Source organism: Xenopus laevis, chromosome 5L (genome assembly GCF_017654675.1).
Source record: "Xenopus laevis strain J_2021 chromosome 5L, Xenopus_laevis_v10.1, whole genome shotgun sequence".
NCBI lineage: Eukaryota > Metazoa > Chordata > Amphibia > Anura > Pipidae > Xenopus > Xenopus laevis.
Genome location: NC_054379.1, coordinates 72,726,265 through 72,751,592, shown reverse-complemented (window position 1 = coordinate 72,751,592; position 25,328 = coordinate 72,726,265). Strand labels below are relative to the sequence as shown.

Sequence of the window (25,328 nt, the reverse complement as noted above, 5' to 3'; positions counted from 1 at the left end):
AGTTTTGTTCACTAGTGTAACCCAGTGTAGCAATTTCGGTGATTCAGAACTCATCCATTTAATGGCAATTAGTTTCTTTGCATAAAACAAAATCGCTCTCATCAGTTTCCTGGAGTCAGCCCGAGGAAGGAGATCCTCCACCACTCCCAGGAGACACACCTCTGGAAACTTAACCCTAGGCAAAGCCAGATGTTCATCTACATAACCCATTACCTCAGACCAATATCTGCTAATGTGTACACATTCCCATACCATATGCTCGAAGCCCGCATTCACAACTTGGCATTTTGGGCACTCAGCATTAAGTAATTTCCCCATAATTTTCAACCTAAGTGGAGTGATATATGCCTGGTGGAAGAATTTAAATTGTATGAATCTATCTCTTGTGGCAATGAGGAAGTCATATATATGATCAGTTGCTTCTGCCCATTGTTCCTCGTCAAGCGCAGGAATTACCTTAGTCCATTTAAGTTTTGCTTTGGCAAAGGGGGTAGGTGTGGTTAGAGGCAGCAATTTGTATATTTGTGAGAGTAACTTATCAGCGTTGGGTTCCCAGAGTCTATCCTCCCATACGGTTGTGCCCAAATTCGGTTTGAGAGAACTAAATTGTGACTGAAAAGCATGGCGCAACTGCAGATATCTAAAAAATTGTAGACTGTGATTTCCCAATCTCTCTTTCAACACTTCAAACTGGGGGAAAATGCCGTCGACTGTTAGATCAGATAGCCACTTGATTCCCATCCGGGGCCAGTAATAGAAGTTAGGAAGATCAAGAAACTGCTGGAGATTAGAGTTTCTCCAAATGGGCAGATGTGGGGAGGTACCATTACTGACCCTTGACTTTTGTTTCATTACCTTATCCCATACTCTGATAGGGTATATCTGGTGAGTCTTTAAGGGACCTGACATTTTTTAATTTCAGTTGTTTTTAGACTAGAAACAACTAGAAATAAAGACTTGCTTTGACTATTGCTTTGTATATTTTACCATTTTCCCAACTTTGAATAGTGAAAAGTGAAAAGTTGAATGTTCCTGTCTCTTAGGTATCAGTCTGGGAGCTCAGTAATCCAGGTACAGATTCTTAATTGTTACAATTTGCTACACTAGTTTATACATTTCTCAGCAGCATCTGTGGGATATAAGCAACTATTGTACTATTGAATCAATTATAACAGCTGCCTTTAATGACTTTGCGCGGTAGGGCCAAACATAAGAAATAAGATGAGAACAGTTTACAGAGTCGGTTGCCCACTTCCCTCCTCGAGCTGCTTTAGAAAGATATAAGGAGGTGAAAAATTAAACTGTAAGCTTCAATATTAGAAAAAAACAGTCACAAATATAAAATAAAAGGTAACTGAAAAAAAGTCTAATGATGTATCTGAACTGAAAAAAGTGTTGTAAGGTGAACAAACCCTTTAATGAATCAGGTTAAAGTCAATGTAGGACTGGCAAGACCAAGGATATATGATAGGTATCCATCTTGTAGATGAGTAGAGAGACACTAATAGCATCCAAACCCTATTTATCAAGTAATGAAACCATAATGCATATCTTACCTTGGCAAACTGTTTTATAATTGGTGCAACAATCGCCTTGTGTCAGGCAATCACTAGAGCAGGAACAATGGCTACCAGATATTCTCCTCTCTCCACACCGCAGCTTGCTGCAAGTCCATACCTCCTCTACAAAAAACACAATACAAGACTGATGTATTATTCCATAATATAAGGGAAAAGTGATAAGCCCCCTCCCCAAATACACTGAAGTTTGACATTTAAAGCAAACTTATTATTAGTGCAATACATCCCACAAAAGCCAAAAAAAACTCTGCAGGGTGATATTTTATTGTTCACAAAACTGCATGTCTAATGACAGTAATGTAGATTATGGGAAAAAACACAGTTTTAAAATATGACACAAGACAAACTAAAAATATTATACTGCCATCCACTTGGTTTTAGACATTAAACAAGTTGTTCTACCCCCAGATTGAACTAAATAGGTAATGTCGGAAGGGAAAAAACTTGCCAATGGTACAATGTCAGCAATTGAGATTGACTTAAAAGGTGGATGTCTCAGTAGCCCATACGTCTTCTTTAGACCCTGCAGAAATGCAGTGGTAGCACAAAAACATACCTTCACTGAATATACCAATGAAAAAACTCATTAAAGAGCACAGTAACCTAAGGCAAGACTGGAGAAGGAGTAACCTAAGGCAAAAAACTGGAGAAGGAAAGGAATGACCTACCTCCATGGAAGCAGAATGACAAGAAACTGACAAGGGATGGTCTAATTTTGGGAAAAAGAAGCACAACCTTGCAGTTTTTTTGTCATCCTGTCTCCTAAAGGAAGCCGACATTAAGGGGCAGATTTATCAAAAGAAGAGATTAGAGCTCAACACAGAAAAACACCCACTTTCTATTCATTCCTATGGGATGTATCAAACGGTGAACACTAACTTTCACCAATTCATATATATGATTCTAAAAATCCCATAGGAATGAATAGAATGTGGGTTAATTTTTCTCTGGTAAACTCTAACCTCACATTTTGATAAATCTGCCCCTAACCATTAGGTACTGTACCTGTGTGACCTAGGGCAGGTGTAAAGATTTCAATACTGCCACTCACTTGGTTTTAGACACAGATCATCATAGTCAAAACAGCAGTTTCCTTGTTTGGTACACTCAGAGTCACAACGACAATCAATACCCCTCCCACTCGGTGCTTCACTGCATCGGTTCCTACAGGTGACTGTAAAATAAGAAGAGAGCTCACATATCAAAAAGACCTTTAGTAGAGAAGAAGAAAAAAATAAGATATTGTTACTGATATTACTGATGTTTCTAGTTTGCTGCCCAGTTTTCCAAAATAGTCAAATTGCTCTGCAAAGGGGCAACATCCTGCATGGAACTTATAGTTCTACACAATTTAAGTGTAGAAGTGCAAGAATAGAAACAGTTCTTTCAATGTCCATATCCAGGTCATTAATAAACTTAAAAATCAAAACCCAAGGACAGACCCCTGCGGTACTCCACTAACAACACTGGAAATTAGAAAATGTTACATTTACCGCCACTCTTTGTATTCTATCCTTTAGCCAGTTCTCTATCCAAGTGCAAATACTATTTTCCAGGCCAATATTCCTTAACCTAACCAGTAACCTTCTGTGTGGCACTGTTTCAAATGCTGTAGCAAAGTCTAAGGGGCCCATTTACTTAGCTCGAGTAAAGGAATGAATAAAAAAAATTCGAATTTCGAATGTTTTTTTTGGCTACTTCGACCATCGAATGGCCTACTTCGACTACGACTTCGAATCGAACGATTCGAAGTAAAAATCATTCGACTATTCGACCATTCGATAGTAGAAGAACTGTTTCTTTAAGAAAAAACTTCGACCCCCTAGTACGCCACCTAAAAGCTACCAAAGTCAATGTTAGCCTATGGGGAAGGTCACCATAGGCTTCGTAAGCATTTTTTGGTTGAAGAAAAATCGTTTGATCGATGGATTAAAATCCTTCGAATCGAACGATTCGAAGGATTTAATCGTTCGATCAAACGAATAGCGCTAAATCCTTCGACTTCGATATTCGAAATCGAAGGATTTAACTTTGACAGTGGAATATCGAGAGTTAATTAACCCTCGATATTCAACCTTAAGTAAATCTGCCCCTAAGTATAGTAGATCACATCCACTGCCATCCCAAAATAGAGGGCTCTTACAGACGAGCGTTTTTACCTGCACTCCCCTGCGCTCCGTTTTTCTGCGTTCATCCGCAGGGGAGAGCAGGAATAGACGCATTAGAATTTTTCCAAAGGGGCTGTACTCACACAGGCACGTGTAGGTGCCGAACACAGGAAAAATGCAGCATGTTGCGTCTCAACCTGCGTTCGGTGCCTACACGCGCCTGTGTGAGTACCGCCCTATTGGAAACAATGTAATGCGTCTATTCCTGCGCTCCCCTGCGGCTGAACGCAGAAAAACGGAACGCAGGGGAGCGTAGGTAAAAACCCTCGTCTCTAAGGTTCCTACTTTCCTCCTCATAAAAGACAATTAAATTAGTTTGGCAATAAGGAATCCTGTAGTTTGTTTTAGCATGACAACTTCATGTGCATAACAATTTTTTTTTAAATATGCCTTTCAGTCCACATTATCTTCACACAGTTTCCTTCAGCTGCTTTACGCTTTGTACATATTTCATTTAAAATTGTACTATTTTTTGTTTTCATATTTAATTTAAAAGATTGGTTTACCAGTTAATCAAAATTCTCCTTTCTTCTTCTAAATGTAAGGAAATTAATTATAAAACTCCCATCACAATTAATCACTTGGAAGACCTTGGTGTACTGTGTTCCATGTCTAATATATAAAATTACAAATATTTAAATACTTGTTTAAGATATATAGAATACATGAGGTATAATACAGAATATGTATTGTTAGGAATCAGTATTAATAAACACACTCTATTTCACCCTTAAAAACAAATAATCCAACTGTGTGATCAAACCGGTTAGACTGCTCTTGTTAAGCTCCTTTATTTGACAGAAATTCTTTATGTCTCCAAGATTTTTAGGACATCAAGTACAATAGGAACAAGTATCTCGTTATGGGTTGGCACCTTTAGCCAGTCACTATCTGCCAGTCCTTAAATATTATTTGTACAGGTTCACAAGTAATTACAATGTATACATTTTGCAGCTTCAAAATCATGTTGGCATAATTGTTAATTGTTTTGCTTTTCTGCCTGCTGATGCAGAAATTAAATATCTCTTACAGCCACTAACAAAAAATCAGCACTTTTTAGATGCCCCTACAACCTACCTTAATTTTAAGCTTAATCAGTACTACCATGTTGTGCCTTGAATAAACATGATTCAACATTCTTTACTGAATGAGGTTAACATTTCAAAAGTTGTATTAAAGTGATACTGACACTTTTAAATACTAATGTACATTAAAAGTTACCTATAGGTCATGTTGATCGTTTTATGCAGAGAGGTCTGCTTTTGTATTTTATTGTTACTTGACATTCCTAAACCTGACTGTTTTGGCAACTTGACTGTCCCTTTGAGATTCTAATGCTAACAAATATGGCAGCCCCCTCATAGAGGAACATGTGGCAAAATTATGAATAGGATGCAAACTCATGTAATGATAGATGTAAAAAAAGGTTTAATTTATGGTGTCAGTATCACTTTAAGATCACAAGTGAAAAAAGAGAGAGAAAGTCACTCCACCTACAATAAGTGCTGAGCAAACAACTTATAAGATGAAGTGTTATTGATATTCAGTTGCATAACATATGAGATTTGAAGGAATCTTGAAAGAAAAGCAAAATCCGTTCAGGGGGTGGCTGTCTGAAAGAGTAGTATAAATTGCTGTTTTCTTCAAGAAACATTTTGAATGAATGTTAGTTTTTTTTAAAGGGGTTAAAAAACAAAGTAAAAGGTGAATGTTACTAATATAAACATGCATCGAAACTGTATCTCATGCATTTGCAGTGCAAAACTGCTAACTGGAATAAGCCATCAGACCCTGTTAAATCTGTCTGAGACATAACAGTACTCCTGTTGTTTGCAGCTGGTAAGAAAAAAGTTAGGCTTAGGTACTCACAAATGAACAGTTAAACATTACTGGGTAGTTTTTATAGTAGTAAAGGTACCTCCTTCAATGATATGCATTGTGTCAGTATCACTAATAAAATAACTACTTTCTTATCTTTTTAAAAATTGTTTCATGAACAATGTCCATCCTACTTTAATCTGAGTTTACTGGACTGTTAATCATATATTGCCTGCCCCTCTCTATGCCAGAGGCATAGAGGCAGAGCAGGCAATTACTTTCACTTGCCATTCTGCATTTCCTTGATGTCACTGCACTCCTCATATTCCCTTTCTCTCCTCACCATCTAATTGGTTAGCCAGTGCAAGGACATGGACATTAGGGGGCATATTTATCAAGGGTCGAATTTCGAATCGAAAAAACTTCGAAACTCAAATTCAAAAAGAAGAACTGAATTGAGGTCGAATTGTTTTGTGGGTCGAAGTGGTCCGTATTCGGCCTTCGATTCGAAGTTTTTTTAACTTCGACCTTCGATCTCCCAAACTCCCCCAATTGCCTCCATACGGTTCTAGGAGGTCCCCCATAGGTTAAAACAGCACTTCCGCAGCTTTTGGGTGGCGAATGGTCGAAGTCGAAGTTTTAAAGGGACAGTACATGATACATTTCAATATTGGAATTTCTACGTTTTTTTCAACTTCGAATCGAAGTTGGACTATTCGATGGTCAAAGTACCCAAAAATTATTGCGAAATTTTTTAACTTCGAACCTTCACTTCCACCTTTGATAAATCTGCCCCTAGGTGTCCCATTCTGGTGCATAAACAAGCATGATGAAAAGCTTGCCTTAATAACTATATCAACAAAATAGCGCCTGCCTGCTTCATGTGATTTTGAATTCCAAGAATAAAAGAAACAAGATTTAAATCATTTATAAAGTGTAAGTGAAGTTTATTTTGCTTGACTAACATAATAAAATAGGATTTGGAATTCTTTTTTATGGTGACTTAAGTCCCCTTTAATAAGTCCTTCCCAGTTCTACCTTTAAGAAAGTTACCCACTGTTGTGACCTGGAGTATTATTATTATTTATTATTTTCGTTACACTCATTTATGCAGTACTTTACAGAGATCATTCATAGCAGTTCCTGCCTTTGTCAAGGTTACAGTCTAATATACGTACTACACACTAGGGTCAATTTGATCAGTAGTATATTTTTGGAGTGCAGGAGAAAACCCATCCAGGCATAGTGAGATCATCTATTACTAATTGTTGCAGATAGTGTCCAGGTCAGAATTAATCTTAGATACACAGTGCTGCAAAGCAACTGTGCTCACATTCAGAACAATAGTACCCAATGGAATGATCTCATGCCTTCAAATTTTTCAGACACCCTATTTATTTGGAGGGAGTTGAAGGGTTCAAACTGTGCTATATCACTCAGCTCAACATACTCACACATTAGCCTGTGGCAAAAAATCCACTTAAATAATCAGACCTGTCAGGCCTTTGTCAATGGTATTATAATTGGGAATTTGACCCATCGGCAATGCATCAGCATTTGCAGTCAGAAATTAGGATTAAAAATGTACTGTACCTAGGGCTGGTTCAGGGTTCTCATTTTTCTTTAGTCCCAGTCCTAAACCTAAGCCAAGAGACATGGCTACCAAGGCAACCAACAGAACCTGAAAAAAAAGACATGTTAAGTATACTGCAAGTAGTACATGTTAATATAACTGTAATCTGACTTTATCTTTGTATCTTTCTGAGTAAATCAGCTATAAATTTAAGAGCCCAACTATGAGTCATTACAGCCTCTGCCTGATAGTCAGTGTTTCTGACTTTGAACACGGCTGCTGCATGACTACAACTGTGGTGCCTTTTTTTTTAGAAGTGGCTTTCCCCACAACCACCAACTTGCCTGACAATTCATCATTGATCTGGAGAAAATAAGAAGTTTGTTCATTCTTCACATAAGTTCCATGTCTCTCACTTCAAGCAAGTAGAAGCACGCCAACCACAGCCCTTTTTGTCCAGGAACCATGTTAAAAAAGGCCCTAATGCTAGAGCCAGTTTAACAGCTTTCTGTGAGAAGATTCCAACCCCAATGTTAGAAGATTTCCTGGTTTACTTTGGAACCTCTTAAAGGAAGAGTAACATTAAAAAATTAAATTGTTTTAAAGCAATAAAAATATAATGCAGTGTTGCCCTGCATCGGTAAAACTGCTGTGTTTGCTTCAGAAACACTACTATTGTTTTTATAAATAAGCTGCTGGGTAACAATGGGGACAGCTATTCAAAGGAGAAAACATAATGGTGTTATCACTATTTAACCTGTGCCATATAGCCTTTTTTTCAATTTCCACCATTCCTACACAGCAGCTTGTTTATATTAACTATAGTAGTGTTTCTGAAGCAAACAGATCAGTTTTACCAGTGCAGGGCAACAGTACATTATATTATCATTAATTTGAAACACTTTAATTTTTTGGTGTTATATAATTTATTTGGATAAATTAAGTCTATGGGAGACGCCCTTTCTGGATAATGGGTTTCCAGATAACGGATCCCATACCTGTATGACCCGAAACCTTCCCTCCCTCTACCCGTGCCTTCCGGGTTACTTTTCTAAACCCACGCCACCCCGCCGATGACATCACAAAAGGGACAGAAGGAACAGGCATGTGGCAATAAAAGAGGAAGCTGGATATCAGAAGCCAGTAGTGTAAGGTAGTGTAATGGGGGGTGTGAGGTCGGCCCGAACCCGCCCCACCCGCAGACCCTGCAGGTATCGGGCTGGCCCACACATCACTACTGTATGATATAGACAAAACATATTGTGAGACAAATTGCAGTTGGTCTTCATCCGTTACTTTTTTATGATCATTTAGCTTTTTGTTTAGTGGATCTCAGTTTTCTGTTAATATTTTGGTGTGGTTGTCGTTCTGGGATCTACTTTATTCATTTATTTTGCAGATAGGAGGAATAATGTATGACATTTTATCTAGTGAGTCACATATAGATTCTAAACTGTGCATTGTCTGTCCACAGGCCCGGATTTGTAGAAAGGCCACCGAGGCCTGGGCCTAGGGTGGCAGTATTTAAGGGGGTGGCATGCTGCCCAACCATACCCACATTGGTTCAGAAACACTGAGGATGCGCAGGAGATACAATAAACTTCCTGTGCGCCAATCCCCATTGCTTCGGTCCCAGTGAAAATTTGCATGAATAAAAGGGAGGGGTCGGGGGGACAAATGGCAGCTGGCCTATGGGTGTCTTTTATTATTGCACATTAAGTGGATGAGTGGTTGTGGCTTAAAATGGTAGCATAGCTAAAAATTCCATATCGGATATGATCCCTCCACATTTTTTGGAGGGAATAAATATATCATTCTAATTTATCTGCCTTCAAGTGAAAGTCCCAAAGACACGGAGCACTCGCAGGGCTAAAATTCTAGTCCTGTTATTTAATATAGATATAATAAGGATTGACTCATGTTGAATATTTATATAGTTCTAAGGATATTTTCCAAATACATATTTTGAAGTCCCTCTGCTTGCTTTAAAGCCCTTGAATAGGGCATGGAATAATTGATAAAGGAACATAAATTATTTCTCTCATTATTGAATATAGATATAATTGAACAGCCCAAACCTTCCTGTTTATATACCCTTAAGTGACGAAATGCTGTATAGGGTTAATGTTTTTAGGAGGCGTGTTCTCTGAGCCTTTTAACTGTTCAGGTGTACTCAAGCTAATTATGCTTATGAGAAAGTGGTTTGGTCCACAAAACGCGTCAAGCGTTAGCCCCGCGAGTGCTCTGTGTCTTTGGGACTTTCCCTTGGATTCTACGCTACAAGGAGCGTTTTACACGTCGCAGCACAGTGTGGAGGCATTCGGAACCGTGAGTGCTCTCTTGTTCTTGTTTCTTTTCCTCTAATTTATCTGCCTTCTCTGGTTCTGACTCTTGAAAGAACAAAGTCAGTTCTCCTCTCTATTACATGGCTTCTGCTAAGTTGATTCAACAGTCTGAACCAGGAGTGCAGAGAATATATACATCTTTTTAAACAAATATTGTACTTAACAACTGTAAAAAAAATTTAAGTTATTAATTAATGTAAATGTAATGAATGTTGCTTAGACTTGCACTTGCATTTTATGAAAGTTGCTTAGAATTGCATTTTATTTTGGGTGGGAACCCCTTTAAAAAACCAAGCACAGTATGCAGTAAATGTATGTATTTCTTACAGAGCAAATGGACTTTATCAAAATTACATATATAAAACTGAGCAGTAAACATGCCTGAGATAGGACTAAGGTATATACATTTACAGTCATATGAAAACGTTTGGGAACCCCTCTTAATTCTTTGGAGTTTTATTTATCATTGGCTAAGCTTTCATAGTAGCAACTTCCTTTTAGTATATAACATGCCTTATGGAAACAATAGTATTTCAGCAGTGACATAAAGTTTATTGGATTAACAGAAAATATGCAATATGCATCATAATAAAATTAGACAGGTGCATAATTTTGCAAATGTAATAGCCTCTAGACGCCTCATATAGCCTGTGATGAGTGTCTGGATTATGGATGGCGTATTTTGGACCATTCGTCCATACAAAATCTCTTCAGTTCAGTTAAATTTAATGGCTGCCGAGCATGGACAGCCTGCTTCAAATCATCCCATAGATCTCTGATGATATTCAAGTCGGGGGACTGTGACAGCCATTCCAGAATATTGTACTTCTCCCTCTGCATAAATGCCTTTGTAGATTTCGAAGTGTGTTTAGGATCATTATCTTTTTGGAATATCAAATCCCTGCGTAACTGTAACTTTAACTTTGTGACTTGATGCTTGAACATTATACTGAAGAATTTGTTATTGGGTTGAATTCATCCGACCCTCAACTTTAACAAGGGCCCCAGTCCCTGAATTAGCCAAACAGCCCCACAGCATGATGGAACCTCCACCAAATTTAACAGTAGGTAGAAGGTGTTTTTATTGGAATGCAGTGTGAATTCCGCCATGCAAAGCGCTTTTTGTTATGACCAAATAACTAAAATTTTGTCTCATTGGTCCAAATCACTTTGTTCCAAAATGACTGTAGCTTGTCTAAATGATCTTTTGCATACAAGTGACTCTGTTTGTGGCGTAAGTGCAGAAAGGGCTTTTTTCTCATCACCCTGCCATACAGATGTTCTTTGTGCAAATTGCGCTGAATTGTGAACCATTCTCACATTCCTCCGCATATGCCTCTCCTGTATTTTTCTTGGCCTGCCAGAACTGGGTTTTACAGCAACTATGCCTGTGGCCTTCCATTTCCTGATTACATTCCTTACAGTTGAAACTGACAGTTTAAACCTCTGAGATAGCTTTTTGTAGCCTTCCCCTAAACCATGATACTGAACAATCTTTGGTTTCAGATCTTTTGAGAGTTGCTTTGAGGATCCCATGCTGTCACTCTTCAGAGTCAAACAGAAGCACAACTTGCAATTGGCCACCTTAAATACCTCTTTTCATGATTGGACACACCTGTCTATGAAGTTCAAGGCTTAACAAGCTAATCCAACCAATTTGGTGTTGCCAGTAATCAGTATTGAGCAGTTACATGCATTCAAATTAGCACAATTACAAGGGTACCCAAATGTTTGCAAAGCCAGTTTTTCTCATTTGAAAATGAAAACTGAAAACTGAACACTGAACAACTGAAAACTGCTTCACTAAAAATCTTTGTTCATAAAACACCCCAGTGTTCCTGGGAAATGAAAGACATACCACTATTATCTTTTTTTTTGAAAGTGGAGTAAATTATTATGCAGGCTTAGAGGGGTTCCCAAACATTTTGAATATATATATATATAGCGTCCATATTGGGCCGGCACTACTCGTAAAAAAGGTGTTTGGTGCCTGGGTGCTATCAGCAAAGTAAGCAAAATATCCCGGAAAAAGGCGAGCACTCACAGGTCTTAAGATGCAAAAAAATCGGTGAAATTTATTGAGAATAAATAACTGACGTTTCGCCTAATCCTATAGCCTTGCTGAAAGTGCAAAACACAGTGAAAACCAAACATTTAAATCCCAAGATGCGGGTGGGTAAAAGTGGGCCCTGTCATTAGTTGCCTGCACGTCGTGCAGTCAGTGCATTTGTAGCAGCCGTTCTTCGCCGAGGGGACAGGGCCCACCTTTACCCACCAGCATTCGGGTAAACAAATATTGATCAGACACAGGGTCACATGTACATTGAAATTCGTAATATACATTCTCAAATGCCCCTGTGGTCTAGTTTATGTGGGCAAAACCATCACCACCTTTAGGGACAGGATGGCTAACCATAGGTCAGCAATCCGCGCAGCTCTCCTCAAAGGCACAGGTGATACTCCTGTCTCCCAACACTTTGTTGAACATCGCCACACCTTAGCCTCCCTCAGGAGCATGGTGATAGATTACACCTACATGAGGTGGTGACCGTGAACATAAACTACTACAATCAGAGCTCAAATGGATACATCGTCTGGATACACTGAACCCGAGAGGACTTAATGAACTCATATCATATGCTCCATTTTATTGAACTCTGAAACGACAACTACTCCATTTTACACTATATGTTCACTGGATACCTGACTACATGGATGATGATCTTCCTTTCTCCTCCTCTTGTTCTTTTTCCCAACTACCTTTCCTCCTTTTTCTCACTTATGAGCATGCTTTCGGGCACAAAAGGCGATTTGGATAAATGGGACCCATAAGTGCCCCAACTGCCACGTCTGACATATGGCCAGCATTTACTAATAACGGTTGCAGTGTGTACTTGTAAATCTCACTCCAATGCACAGCATTATATCCTTCTTTACTGTCTGGGCAACTTGACACATAGTGCCTTTCTCCACCCCGAATCTACATAAAGCTATACTATATTGTGCAATGGTTTATGGACAGATTTTATGTTCTACCAATATACCTTTCCTCGCTGCCCGTTGAATCCAACACATATGACTGTGGATGGGCTGTGTGTTATGTACCCCTGCAAGAGACGGGTGGTCTACCAAGCTCCATACCTAGTGTGGCATTCCAAACATGGCAGTGATGCCCCTGATTTCGGACAAAATCCTCTATGGGATAACTTGTGCCATATTGCGTAATACAGCAACGCTGCTCTCTTCCTGCTATATCTCGTATCTCTTGTTCTAACTCCTCTCACTTTTTTTTTCTGTTCCTTTACTTTTGCTACTGGTTCTGGTCACCTCTATATACAAGCATTCAAATTGAATATATCGCAACCGCCTCTATGCCAAGTCCAGAATCAGTGGTTGCCATGCGAGCAGCCCTTAACAACAAGGCCATGCTGATTGATGGACGACTGACACGCGCACGCCCCAGAGCTGACTGACACGGCCACCGGCAAGGCCATGCTGATTGATGGACGACTGACACGCCCATGCCCCAGAACTGAGTGACACGCCCACCGGCCTTGTCTTCCTGACCCCTGCAGGGCTTGATTTGGAAGACCGCTAAGCTCAACCAGCACTGAAGTACACGGAACCCGTTTTTGTGACTCTAGCCATTGCATCCTCCATGCTAAAGATATGGACGTTGTCGCAGAGTGATTGTCTTCCCCTGTCTCTGTTCGGCACTCGATACTGACAGTAAGTCCTATAATGTTTGTTTGAATTATCAGTTGTACCGAAGCACTGGGATTGCCACATACTACATTGTAACAATCTGTCCCTGCCTGGTGATTAAGTAACATTAATAACCTGAACACCTGACTTGAACTTTTTACTTTGTATCTCTCAACTGGATGTGACGCCCAGCTTGTGGAACAGTGTGGGGATCACACTATGTTAATGATTACTCATCTATTTGCACTTAATAACCATGTAATTTCTATATGAGACTACTGATTGCATGTGGGCAATATTATTTTATTTTTATTCTATCTTAATTGTATGTTCAGGCTTTATTTTTATTTTATTTTTTGTGCCATATACTCTTTTTCCACGCCCCTTGACACCTGATGACGTCATCACGTTTGTTTTCCTGCCTCTTGGGGTTTAAATGTTTGGTCTTCTCTGTGTGTTGCACTTTGAGAAAGGCTACGAAACGTCAGTTATTTATTTTCAATAAATTTCACAGATTTTTTGCATCGTAAGACCTCTGAGTGCTCGCCTTTTTCCAGGATATATATATATATATATATATATATATATATATATATATATATATATATATATATATATATATTTATATATACACACATACATATCTTTCTTTAAATTTCAGTAACATAAGTTGTCAAGAAGAAAATGAGACATCAACAAAAGCTCTAGCAGTGTGTATAGTATTAACCTTTATACTACCACCAATCTGAAGTCATCCATTGTCTAGCAACTGATTAGATCATAATGCAGAAATATTATAATCTATGTTTCTGGCATTTTGTAACTTACCTACGTTTCTGGCATTTTGTAACTTACCTGTCAATGGTGTAGAAGAGTTAAGATGGCCATACACGGTAAAAGCTGCTGACAGACAGAGTCCGTAGCTTATTGTGTTGTGTGTGAGGCCCACCGTCAGGATTCCCAATTGATATCTGTCTGAGAGTCGGCCAGATGTCGATTGGGCAGGGGTAAAAATCCCGTTGGATCGCAGACCGCATCTTTTTGTTGATGCGGTCCCACAATCCGACCATCTGTATTGCTTTCATTATGATCCGATCTTTGGGCCTTAAGGCCCACAATTGGATCAGCCCGATATTGCTCACCTTGAAGGTGTAACCTTTTGGCTTGACATTAAACATGGGTAGTAACCCTTAAACAGATTACGTGTGCTGGAGTACTTTGTATTGCAGTACTTGTTGGAGGTGCCGTCCTCCGATACCCCACACACTGCGTATGTCAAAGAGGGACCAGGTGTGCACCTGCATTTCGTTGGCTGATTCACCTTGAAGGTGCGCATATCGGGGGAAAGATCTGCTTGTTTGGCGAAATCGCCAAACCAGCGGATCTTTATGTGTATGGCCACCTTTAGATTGTGCCTGTTAATACATTATTAGAAAATGCCTTGAATTGCAATACTCTAGAAAAATAGGGAGCCTATTTATTATATCTCAGTTTTTTCTGGTCGAGGTTTTTACAGGGAAAACTCAAATTTTTGAATTTATCATACCCCAAAGCTGCTAAAAATCCAAAATTCAAAAATACGCCATCTCAAACCCATCGAGGTTATGTTGAAGTCAATGGCAGATGTCCCTGAAGTTGTTTTTTGAGAATCTGCTCTAAAAAGAAAAATTTGGGGTTTTCGGGCAGATAATCCAAAAACGTTTGCAGTGAAAACTCAATAAAAACTAGTTTTCCGAGTGTCAATCGTAGAATATAAATTGACTCTTGATTTTGTCATGACGTTTTGTCGTTTTTGACGTTTTTTTCAAGCAAAATTATTGATAAATGAGTCAAAATTGTGGAAGGGAGTTTGGTCAGATTTGTTTTCAGGAAAAAAATTGATTAATTTGAGCTTTAGTAAATTGCCACCTAAATTAATAAATTCTAAAACCTGTATATAATATATACAATTTAATTCAAGAGTAAATACTTAGGGGCCTATTTAAGATTTTGGCATGAAGCCCCATGTGAGTACTTATAATGTGAGTATTCATAAGTTTGGGCTTTTTTAAAGGGGACCCGTCACCCAAACAAAATTATCCAAATCCTATTTTATCATGTTAGTCAAGCAAAATGAACTTTAATTACACTGTATAAATTATTTGAATATTGTTTCCTTCAGTCTGGGAACTCATAATTATAGCAAGCAGGCAGGAGCCATTTTATGGACACTGTTATTAAGGCAAGCCTTGCATCATCTCAGAATCTTGTTTGTACACCAGGGGACAGGGACCCAATGTCCATCCCCATGCACTGGTTACACAATTAAATCGTTAAGAGAGCTGGGGGAATGTAGGGAGAGCAGTGACATCTAGGAAGTGCTGAATGGAAAGTGAAAGTAATTGCTTGCCCCGCCTCTATGCCTAGGCATAGAGGCGGGGTAGGCAATACTTGATTGACAGCTGATATTTTTAAATGAGTTTACAACAGCTATGAATGCTTTAATAAAAAAAAGAAATTGGATTTCATATTTAATTTAAGAAGGACTTTTATTATACAGATTTTTATGTCTGGGTGACGGGTCCACTTTAACAAAAATAAACCTCTGCAGCTTTAGGTAGAAGATTGCTGTGCTTTTTTCTGAGCAAAACCCTGTGTGATTAGCAAACGCAACATGGGGTTTCATTAAAGCTTACTCCTGCCAAAAATCTTAAACAGGCCTTTGAGTTTTAAGAGCAGCAAGAGCAGTGTCTTGATGTTATTAGGCCCCACAGCAAATTCATTTTAGGGCCCCAACATATCCAGAGGTTGTCCTGTTTTACCAATATTTGTTGCAATTGCTTTCTCTGTAGTTATGCCCCTGAGCAAGAGGATGGAGGTTCCTGCCTTCTTCAGCAGGATTCAGCCAATGTAAGCATCTGGTCAAATTGAATCCTTAATATAACGTGACTTTTTATCATACAAACAAGGAAGTAAAACATTTTTCTCTCTTTCTCCCTTTCTGGCCCTAATTTGCATAAGTAAATTAGGGTTGGGATTTAGTTCAGTATTTGGCCAAATCTTTCAAAAAGGATTCAGTCGACTATCAAAAGATAAACAACCTCTTTAAAAATCTTCACCTGATAAGGGTCAAGTTTGCATGTCTCTTCTATTAACACATTTAAAAAAAAATCTATTGTTATCCTTCAGACCTTTTAACAATAATTATTTATTACCCTGGTAAACTTGAGAAAGGAAAGGTAGATCAACTTCACAAACTTCCTATCGTTAAAAGGAGGTATAACCTTCCCACAGATGTCACTAATCTTTTGGGAAAGGGCATGCTAAGTACATGACCCTGAGTTAAAAGGTCTGGGGACACCACTTGCTTTGTTTATTTTAAACACAAACCTGAGGATTATGGATGTTGATTTTGTGAAAGGAAAACTATCCTTAATTTCCTAAATATGGCAATAATTATTGATGTGATTTATTCATTCTGGGCAACAACTGAACAACATTATTAATGTAGCTCAACTGTCATTTTGAAGAACGTCTCTGGAAGAAACAATTCTTTTTGAGATTACATCAATATGTAAATGAGCGAGAAAGCCATGTAGAATTTGATAGTTAATAATAAGTATAGCACACAGCCACTACTGCTCAGGATATCAGATCTATAAGACAACACTTTGGGATGGCCAATTAATTTGCTGACCAATGCACTCAGACTGTAGCCCTACACATGCATAGGTCTTTGCCATCCTACACACCCACAGGTGATTGCTTACTCTCCACTTGTAAAAAAACAGAACAATGACATTTATTTATACCTTATTACAATAAGGCAAGTCCCAAACATATGTATAAATGCACTGACTGTTCTGAAGGTACACAATCCCTTTATTCTAATATCTGTTCCAGCTTGGGCAGACAACTTTCCTGTATCATTTGATAAAAAATTAATGTTTTGTTTCCCTTTCTCAGTGCTATAGCAATACTTAGGTTCTGCGTTATGTGAGACTTAAGAAAAAGCAAATATTTACATACAGCTTTCCTTTCTGAACATACAAATAAAAACGTCAATGCACTTTACCCAAGCTAAAAAAAAAAACTCAGTACACAGAAATTATCAACAAAGCTACGTTTAACTAAAACAAGCGATATAAAACTTTGATACTTACTGCAGACAATATCTTATATTTATTCAGTCCTTTCTTCTTAACAGGTTTGTTAGTCTCTAAGCTTAGAGTTGATGAATCCATCTTCTCAGTTTGAAAATAATTGTTGCAAGCAGCTTTGCTAAATCTTTCTACAATGTGAAGTGTCCTGAGTTTTAGATGAAAACAAATACGTCTTTACCTGGCCACAATGAATAATAAAAAAAAGAATTGCTTTATTTAAAGGGTGGACACATTTTGCTGTCACAAACATCAAGCAAATAGTGGTGAAACATTGGGTCAAAGACTAAGATATTTTATCTGTCTACTTGTCATGCATAATAGGAATTTAAATAGATTACTTTCTTTCTATGGACTTGAGATAAACGGCATACTTAGATAACAGTGTGGTAAACCGAGTAAACCAATTGCACAGTTGAGCTTATCTATTCATATGTACAACAAAATGACAGTTTAAAGAAACTCAAGTACAAAGAACATTGGTGAGTACTGTTTAATTATTACAAAGTACTGTTTTCCTGATCCTCATCTGCAAGGTTGGTAGATCACATTCTTGTATGACTTTCCTTTACTGGAGGCAATTTCTTGCATGGCTAGTATGCAAATACTCCTGTGCAATTGTACAATTGTATGGAAAAAAATATTATGTTACACTAATTGTAATTAACCTGTTACTGGCCCAAAATTCGTTTTTAAAGGGGCTTTACAACAACCCCCCCCACAAGCGTATTTTTGAAAAAGAAAAAAATAACACAATTCTATGGAAAAAGAAACCGTTTATGAGTGAAGATTACCTGTAAAGGATATTATACTAGGAGGAGAAAAGTCTGTTACAGTTATTCAAACCCATAGCAAAATATCAAAAAGTTGTCTATTAGTCTACTGTTTATAGCCAAATATCTATTTTTAGGTAACTATACCCAATGAAAACTTATTACACTTGTCATAGGCTAACCTATCCCTTTTTACGCCTTTTTATTAATACATTTTCCTGAAAATTTGCTTTGCGGGGAAAAAAAAAATAATTTTCATGATTTTTTCTGATTTTACACCCGAAAACTCAGATTTATTATGTTTTTTTGCACGAAAGCCAGCACACATCAAAAAATTATTGGGACTTCTCCCATTGATTTATATGCAACCCCGACAGGTCTGAGATGACGGATTTTCTGATTCAGACTTTTCCATCCTCAGGGTTTAATAAATCCCAAATAAATATATTTGCATTCGTTGTTTAGTAAATAACCCCCTATATATACTTATAATATACAGTATATACTACATACACTATAGTTATACTATTTTTATACCAACTTGCCAGTTGCTCCCACATGTTTTTTAGGCTATAGCAAAAAAAGAAACACAAGGTTGGTTTTTTAATACACATATGCATATCTTTCAAATTATATAAATGCTTTCGTAACACACCTGGCCATTTTTGGGGCTGCTGCTGTCTGCCACAGCTTTAATGTTACCAGAGGCAGCTGTTAATTAACAGGCCTAGCTGGTAAAATACCAGCCAAGGCTGGGGCCTATTACAAATGTACTGGCAATGAAATATCTAGTCAATTTTCTGCCCCCAGCCTGCCCCCATTTTGCCTCAATGCTCACCAAGTCCTCTTGATCCCATTCATGATGCTTCAGCTCTGTACCATTCATGCTTAGACTCTCTGTCACTGTGATGTAATGACCACCCCCAATTACATCACAACCTGCCAGTATAGTTTCTAGAGAAAAGAGGCAACCCAACCTAAGGCAAGGTTCCCACATATCCCAGAATTATCCAGGGTGTGATAATATATTTTAAGACGTCTTAGAGCAGGGTCAACCTGTGTTTTGTACACAGGCGGAGGAAAGGCTCCACTGACATCCACTCCTTTGCGTAGCCCCACAGCCTGTGTGGATACACTGAACAGATTTTAGAGCAAACATTTGCTCAGTGTAGCTCCAAACAGGCCAAAGCCGTGTCTATCAATAGGACTACATGAAGAAGCGCATGACAGAGTATCCATTCTCCTCTGCCTGTGTCCTAAGCACAGCTTGAAGAAAGTGGATGATCTGTTCAGTCTACGCTTGCCATTCAGATGGCTATACTTGTCATGGACAGTATGGCAGATTTGACCATACTGCCTGACCATCTGTATATCATGTATACCATCTGCCAATGCCCCATCTTGGCAGGTACAAATATCCATTTCATACATGTATAAAACACAGAAATGTTTACTTGGTTTAAATGCCAAAGGCAGTCATCAGGCAGACAATTATATGTCTGTGGATTAAAGATTGTGGTGGTGAAAATTAGTCACATCTTATTCCACAGTGTGTGTGATAAGTGTTAACCGCTAGTGAAATAATTTAAATTTAGGGAGGAGGTTTGTGCAGGACTGCACACTCTCCACCATGAAAAAGTTTCAACTAGCTTAACATTTTAGAGGTGTTTATTCACCCCTGGAAGATGCCCAGTGAGTAGTGTTTGTCCTTTGTACCTGTTAAAGTGCAAACATTTCTCAGTTATAGGTTACAATCTAGGGGCATACATGTATGACACTGCAAAAGGCTCAAACCAAAAACTAGCTTTAAACATTTTTACTGTATTAATCTAAGCAAGCATGTTAAATATACTGTACGACTCCAAATCTGCACCATATAAACGTATCCCTTTTATTTGGTTTTCATGCAATGATTCACTAAATTCAAGATGCCCTTTAGGAGCAGAAGCATATCAACTAATGAGTTACAGCACCTACTACTTATTATTCCAGGCAGCAGTGCTAGTAAAGTTTATGATTCAAAGCAAAGTTTAAAGTACAGTGCCCTGGTCAATATAAATCTGTTCATAATTGTTACCAACTCAGAAAACATTAATTTCTTTTATCTATCCATGCAAAGTGTATAATAAATTTCTAATTTCTTTTACCTGAAAGTTCATTCCGGTGCACATTTCTACAAAAATTATACCAGGCTGTATCAGTGGACCCTTTACTGTTATATCCCAGGTTCTAAACAAAACTCTACTTAACTATAATCGTGCTTTATTCCAGTATAATTCCACTTGGCCACTAAAACCTTCCTTTGAAAATTATATTTCATTTGGTATAGACATAGAACCTATTATATAGCATTCTTTGGACATGGAGTTTTCCAGATAAAGGGTTTTCCCTAACCGTAATGTTACACAGGAAGTTTATGTATCCTCATGAAATCTCTTCTTTTGATTTGCATGGATCACAATGGACATGTATTTTCAGACAAAACATCTGTGTATTTACCCTAATGTAGAACACTCTGGCATAGGGCTACTGAACAAATAAAGGGAAGAGAGAGGGAAACGAATCATTATCAACTTTAACTTAAACTGCTTAACCTGTCAAAGGACTGTGGTAGGCTGAGGTGAAATTTGTTCAATAATGAGCACATCATGTTTTATGTGTAATGTAGTAGGTGATGGGAAGGGGCTTAGGATATCACAAAAAGTGTCACCCAAATGCTGAAAGAGAGAGGTTTTGCTGAGACCCCTGCCTGTACATTGACTTGTAGTACCCCCTAGTGGTTTCTCTCAACACTCATATGCATCTAAACCACACAAATTAAAGGATCTCTCTCTGGTAATAGTTTTAGCAGATACTTTTGCCATGGATATCATTTTACTATAAACAAATATATACAATTATCATTAACATAGACACAGTAATAGCTATTCATTTATGCTGACTTGGCCTTCAAAATCCTTCCAGTCTCCCGTTTCTGAAATGGTCAGCACTTCTTGCAGCCACATCTTGGCCCCTCACGTAGAATAATTTAATTTTCACAACATGAATTCAATTTTCCATTTGATTTTTAGACAATCAGAAAAAGAAATGCTTTAGACATCTGCTTAGAATTCTGTCCCATGACTACTGCGCATGAGCATTGCCCTTGTTGTTTTGCTTCTCCGTAAATAATGTTTTCTGCGGGGCGAGAATTGTGTGATGCACTCTGCAGGGGAGCTGAAAAGGCTGGAACTTATGTCCCTATTTCTGCATAGTATAACATTTATTTTTATTGAGGCAGTATTTTCTGTGTTTATTATGCCTGCAGTGCAACTGTTTCCATGGTCGTAGGAAATGCATATAAATCCTAGTGTCAGGAGGGCACCTTTAGGAGCAGGAATGTAACAGAGCACAATGTGTCCCAGCTGTTGAAGTGTGTGTTAGACAGTATCTGGCTTCCCCTACCTGTGAATCACAACAGCAGCCTTCTAAAATAAAATGCGATTAACTTACGCTGATGAAATCATTGATTATACTGTGCTAATTGTCTTTTTAGGGTGGTGCCAGACGCTCCGATTTGGGGAGATTAGTCTCTTCTTCGGGCGACTCATCTCCCCGAAAGGCCTTCCCGCTGACTAGAATGTGAATCGCTGGCGGAATGGCACTTGGATCACTTCAGCTTTCCGAAGTCGCTTGAAGTTTCCTCGTGAGGCAACATCTCAATTATTTGTGGACAATTTGTCAGATAGAATAACTTATTCTGCTGTATATTGGTACCATGAATTAGCTAGCATGATTGCTTTTTGATTCATTAATGAACTTTGCATCCCTATTTTGCATTAATAGAGGTTTTTAGGGTACAAACTATATGAATTTGTACCTTAATGTACATTTTTTATTTTGCACAATCTCTTATTTTTGCTCTGAACTGTTCCTTTTAAGACTCTTTTTAGCAAATTTGAAACTTCCACTTAGGGCCTCATTCAAGAATGCTTAAGCCTTTTGGTTTGAGCATTCGACTAGTAACAAAGATGCAAAAGTGCCTTAACGCGTACATGGTTTCCTAAAATACTTACGCTTCCTGATGATTGTTTTCACCCTGACAAAATAAAAGGCTTGGCAGATTTTAGGTGCCAAACTTTTTATTTTTTTGAAAAATCTACTCGCAGGAAGCCAACGTATTAGAATGAGGAAACCATGCGTGCGTTTTTTTTTTAAAGTTTTTATTTTTGTATTTTCAAAACATAGGACATAAAATATCATAAGAAAGAAAAGAAAGTAAAGAAAGAAGTAGTGGTATGGTACACTTTGATATCCATGACATTAAACTCTGAATATACATGTGAGAAAAAATTTGGATTTGCTGCCCAGAGGTAAGTAACCCAATGCCCTGTTAGGTTGCCGATTGTCATTTCACACAACAACTGTTTATGAGTCTATAACATTTATTAGATGCGTACCTAGCCCATGCATACCCAAACTTTATCAAACTATCTATAAAATTGAATTACAGGAGCCCCCATTTTAATTTGCAGCTCTGCATATGTAGGAAAGGTTTGGTCTACTAGTAGATCCCCCAGCAGTTTGATCCCTCTTAGAGGCCAATAATGAAAATCACTCGTGTGTTTTTACTAATTAAGTACTTGAGCCTGAATGCTCGAGTGTTCTTAAATGGGGTCCCAAGAGAATTATGTAAAAATTGTCAGTTTGGAGAAGTATATTCAACTGAAAATGACACCTAGAGGGTTACGCATTAAGAAATTTCCCACATCACTTAGTGAGAATAGCATGTTTATGTCACACTGGAATCAAACTCTGACAGATTGTTCACTAAAACTGATGGATTTAATTGTTGAAGAAAAAGATTTAATGTACAAGATGTTAAAAGTAGATATTAAATCAATTAGAGAGGACATTTCTACATTTAAGTATTGGTCAGAGATTGATTGGTTCAATTCGATTTTACAAAATAAGATTAACAAGCTAAAAGGAGAGATAATGGAGAAGAAAACACAGACATTCTCCAGCGACAAAAAGGACTATGAGATAGGGTCTATAACATCTCTAGGTTCTCTAAATTCAACTGTTCCAAATCGTTTAGTTCTAAAGAACAAAATAAAATTATTAAACATAATTAATCAAAGTGACTGCATCATTGGGTAATTTTAATGGGCTCTCAGTCTTAGGGGTATATTTATCAAAGAGTGAAGTTAGAGATCACCACAGACCACTAGAGTGAAATACTGTATATCTCCATTAATTTCTATGGGATTTTTAAATGCGTATTTATCAAAGGGTGAAAGTGAAAGTTCATCCTTTAATAAATACACCTTTAAAAATCCCATAGAAATGAATGGAGAGAGGCAGTATCTTACTGTAACTTCACTTTTTGATAGGGATGGACGGAATTCAGGATTCGGTTCGGAATTCGGTCAGGATTCAGCCTTTTTCAGCAGGATTCGGCCAAATCCTTCTGCCCGGCCAAACCGAATCCTAATTTGCATATGCAAATTAGCATATGCAAATTAGGGGTGGGAGGGAAATTGCGTGACTTTTTGTCACAAAACAAGGAAGTAAAAAATGTTTCCCCTTCCCACCCTTAATTTGGATATGCAAATTAGGAATCAGTTTCGGTATTCGGCTGAACCTTTCTCGAAGAATTCAGGGGTTTGGCCGAATCCAAAAAAGTGGATTCGGTGCATCCCTACTTTTTGATAAATATACCCCTTAGTATACACCCCACCATCAAACATGATTTATGCTTTCAAATTTGGCCACAAGGGGTCACCATCTTGTAACTTTGTTAAACATCTTTGCCAGACCAAGACTGTGCACATGCTCAGTATGATCTGGGCTGCTTAGGGATTGTCATAAATAATCAAACCAGCACAAGTCAAATAATATCTGCCAGAAGCCAATGAGGCAAAACTGATAATCAGAATATACAGACTGCACTGGGCCCTGTGTTGTCATGTAATCTAATTGTGATTTTATCATTTTTGTATTGTTTAATACAAACTTTCTCCAACTCTGCAGAACCAGTGGCTGCAGCAAAATAATCCTCCAAATAGAATCCCAGTTTATCTGTTTATATCTGGCTCCATGATCTTTGTCCCTGCAGCTGGAGTTGGAAAATGTAAAGGGGTTGTAAAATCCAATGCAAATCTCGACACAGTCGCCAACTGCTCTACAGGGATACAAACAAAGCTGCTTAAGTTCTGCATGGCTGGTTAGTATGGTGGGGGCTCCCCCTGTTGTTCATAAGTATGATTGTTTCCCTGCCTAGCAGTTAGGGACCGTCTGGCAATTCCTATCCACAGCAGTAAATGAACGGAGAATTTCACTGCATACAGTCAGATTTCAGATTTCTTTTCATTAAAGAAAGTAAAAATTGGATTTAATTTTTTTACCTTTACATGCCCTTTAAGATTTTTGAGTTATTTTGCTTTTTATTCAGCAACTCTTCAATTTGCATTTTAATCAATCTGGTAGCTAGGGTCCAAATTAACCTAGCAACCATGCATTCATTTGAATAAGGGACTGACATTTGAATAGGAGTGGCCCTGAATAGAAAGATGAATAATGAAAAGTAGCAATAACAATACATTTGTAGCCTTACAGAGCATCTGTTTTTTAGAAGGGGTCAGCGACGCCCATTTGAAAGCTGCAAAAGTCAGCAGAAAAAGGCAAATAACTATAAAAAATATACAATGAAAACCAATTGAAAAGTTGCTTCGAATTTGGCCATTCTATAACATACTAAAAGTTACCTTAAAGGTGAACTATCCCTTTAACATTAAGTTTCTACAGTGGGAAATATGACCCCACTGAAGTACTTAATGGTACTGCTGTCTCGCCCCTCTGCTTTTTCTTTTCAGTTTCTAGGGCTCTAGAAGTATTCTCAATCAATCACCCTGGAATCCAGACACTTTATTACCAATCAAAAAACTCCAGATCCCAAAGGAGCAACAATTGGACTACTCAGTTGCGAAAGCCTTCGGAAAGAAGAAAATCAGTAGTGGAAGCAGGCCCAAATCTCAAATTATCCCCTAAGAAAGAAGAACAGGTGGTATTAAATTTATCATCAAGGACATTAACTGATATCAAATTGAGACTTTTGGGACAGGGTGCTTTTGTCCTGCTGGAAAGCTTTTTTTTTTTTAAACAATAGTAGAATAGTAGATCCATTAGAAAGTTTCTCATAAGAAAACATTTTTTGATGATAGAAAAAAAACCTAATAATAACCT

General features: G+C 38.0%; 1 protein-coding gene across 2 annotated transcripts in view; it reads right to left on the bottom strand.

Annotated features, from left to right (window-relative positions):
* Nucleotides 1-17,649, bottom strand: part of enpp3.L (ectonucleotide pyrophosphatase/phosphodiesterase 3 L homeolog) — a 57,545-nt gene extending 39,896 nt beyond the window's left edge. Inside the window, exons 1-4 of one of the 2 annotated variants that reach the window (XM_018263167.2) lie at nucleotides 17,332-17,649; nucleotides 7,160-7,247; nucleotides 2,632-2,754; nucleotides 1,557-1,682 (exon numbers count right to left, since the gene is read on the bottom strand). In XM_018263167.2, the coding sequence (XP_018118656.1) occupies nucleotides 1,557-1,682; nucleotides 2,632-2,754; nucleotides 7,160-7,247; nucleotides 17,332-17,412 (418 nt within the window). In that variant the 5' untranslated portion in view covers nucleotides 17,413-17,649. Of the gene's footprint in view, nucleotides 1-1,556; nucleotides 1,683-2,631; nucleotides 2,755-7,159; nucleotides 7,248-7,483; nucleotides 7,615-17,331 lie in introns of those variants that run through there. The other variant, XM_041562944.1, reaches the window with a different exon arrangement.
* Between the last annotated feature and the right edge of the window lie 7,679 nt (nucleotides 17,650-25,328).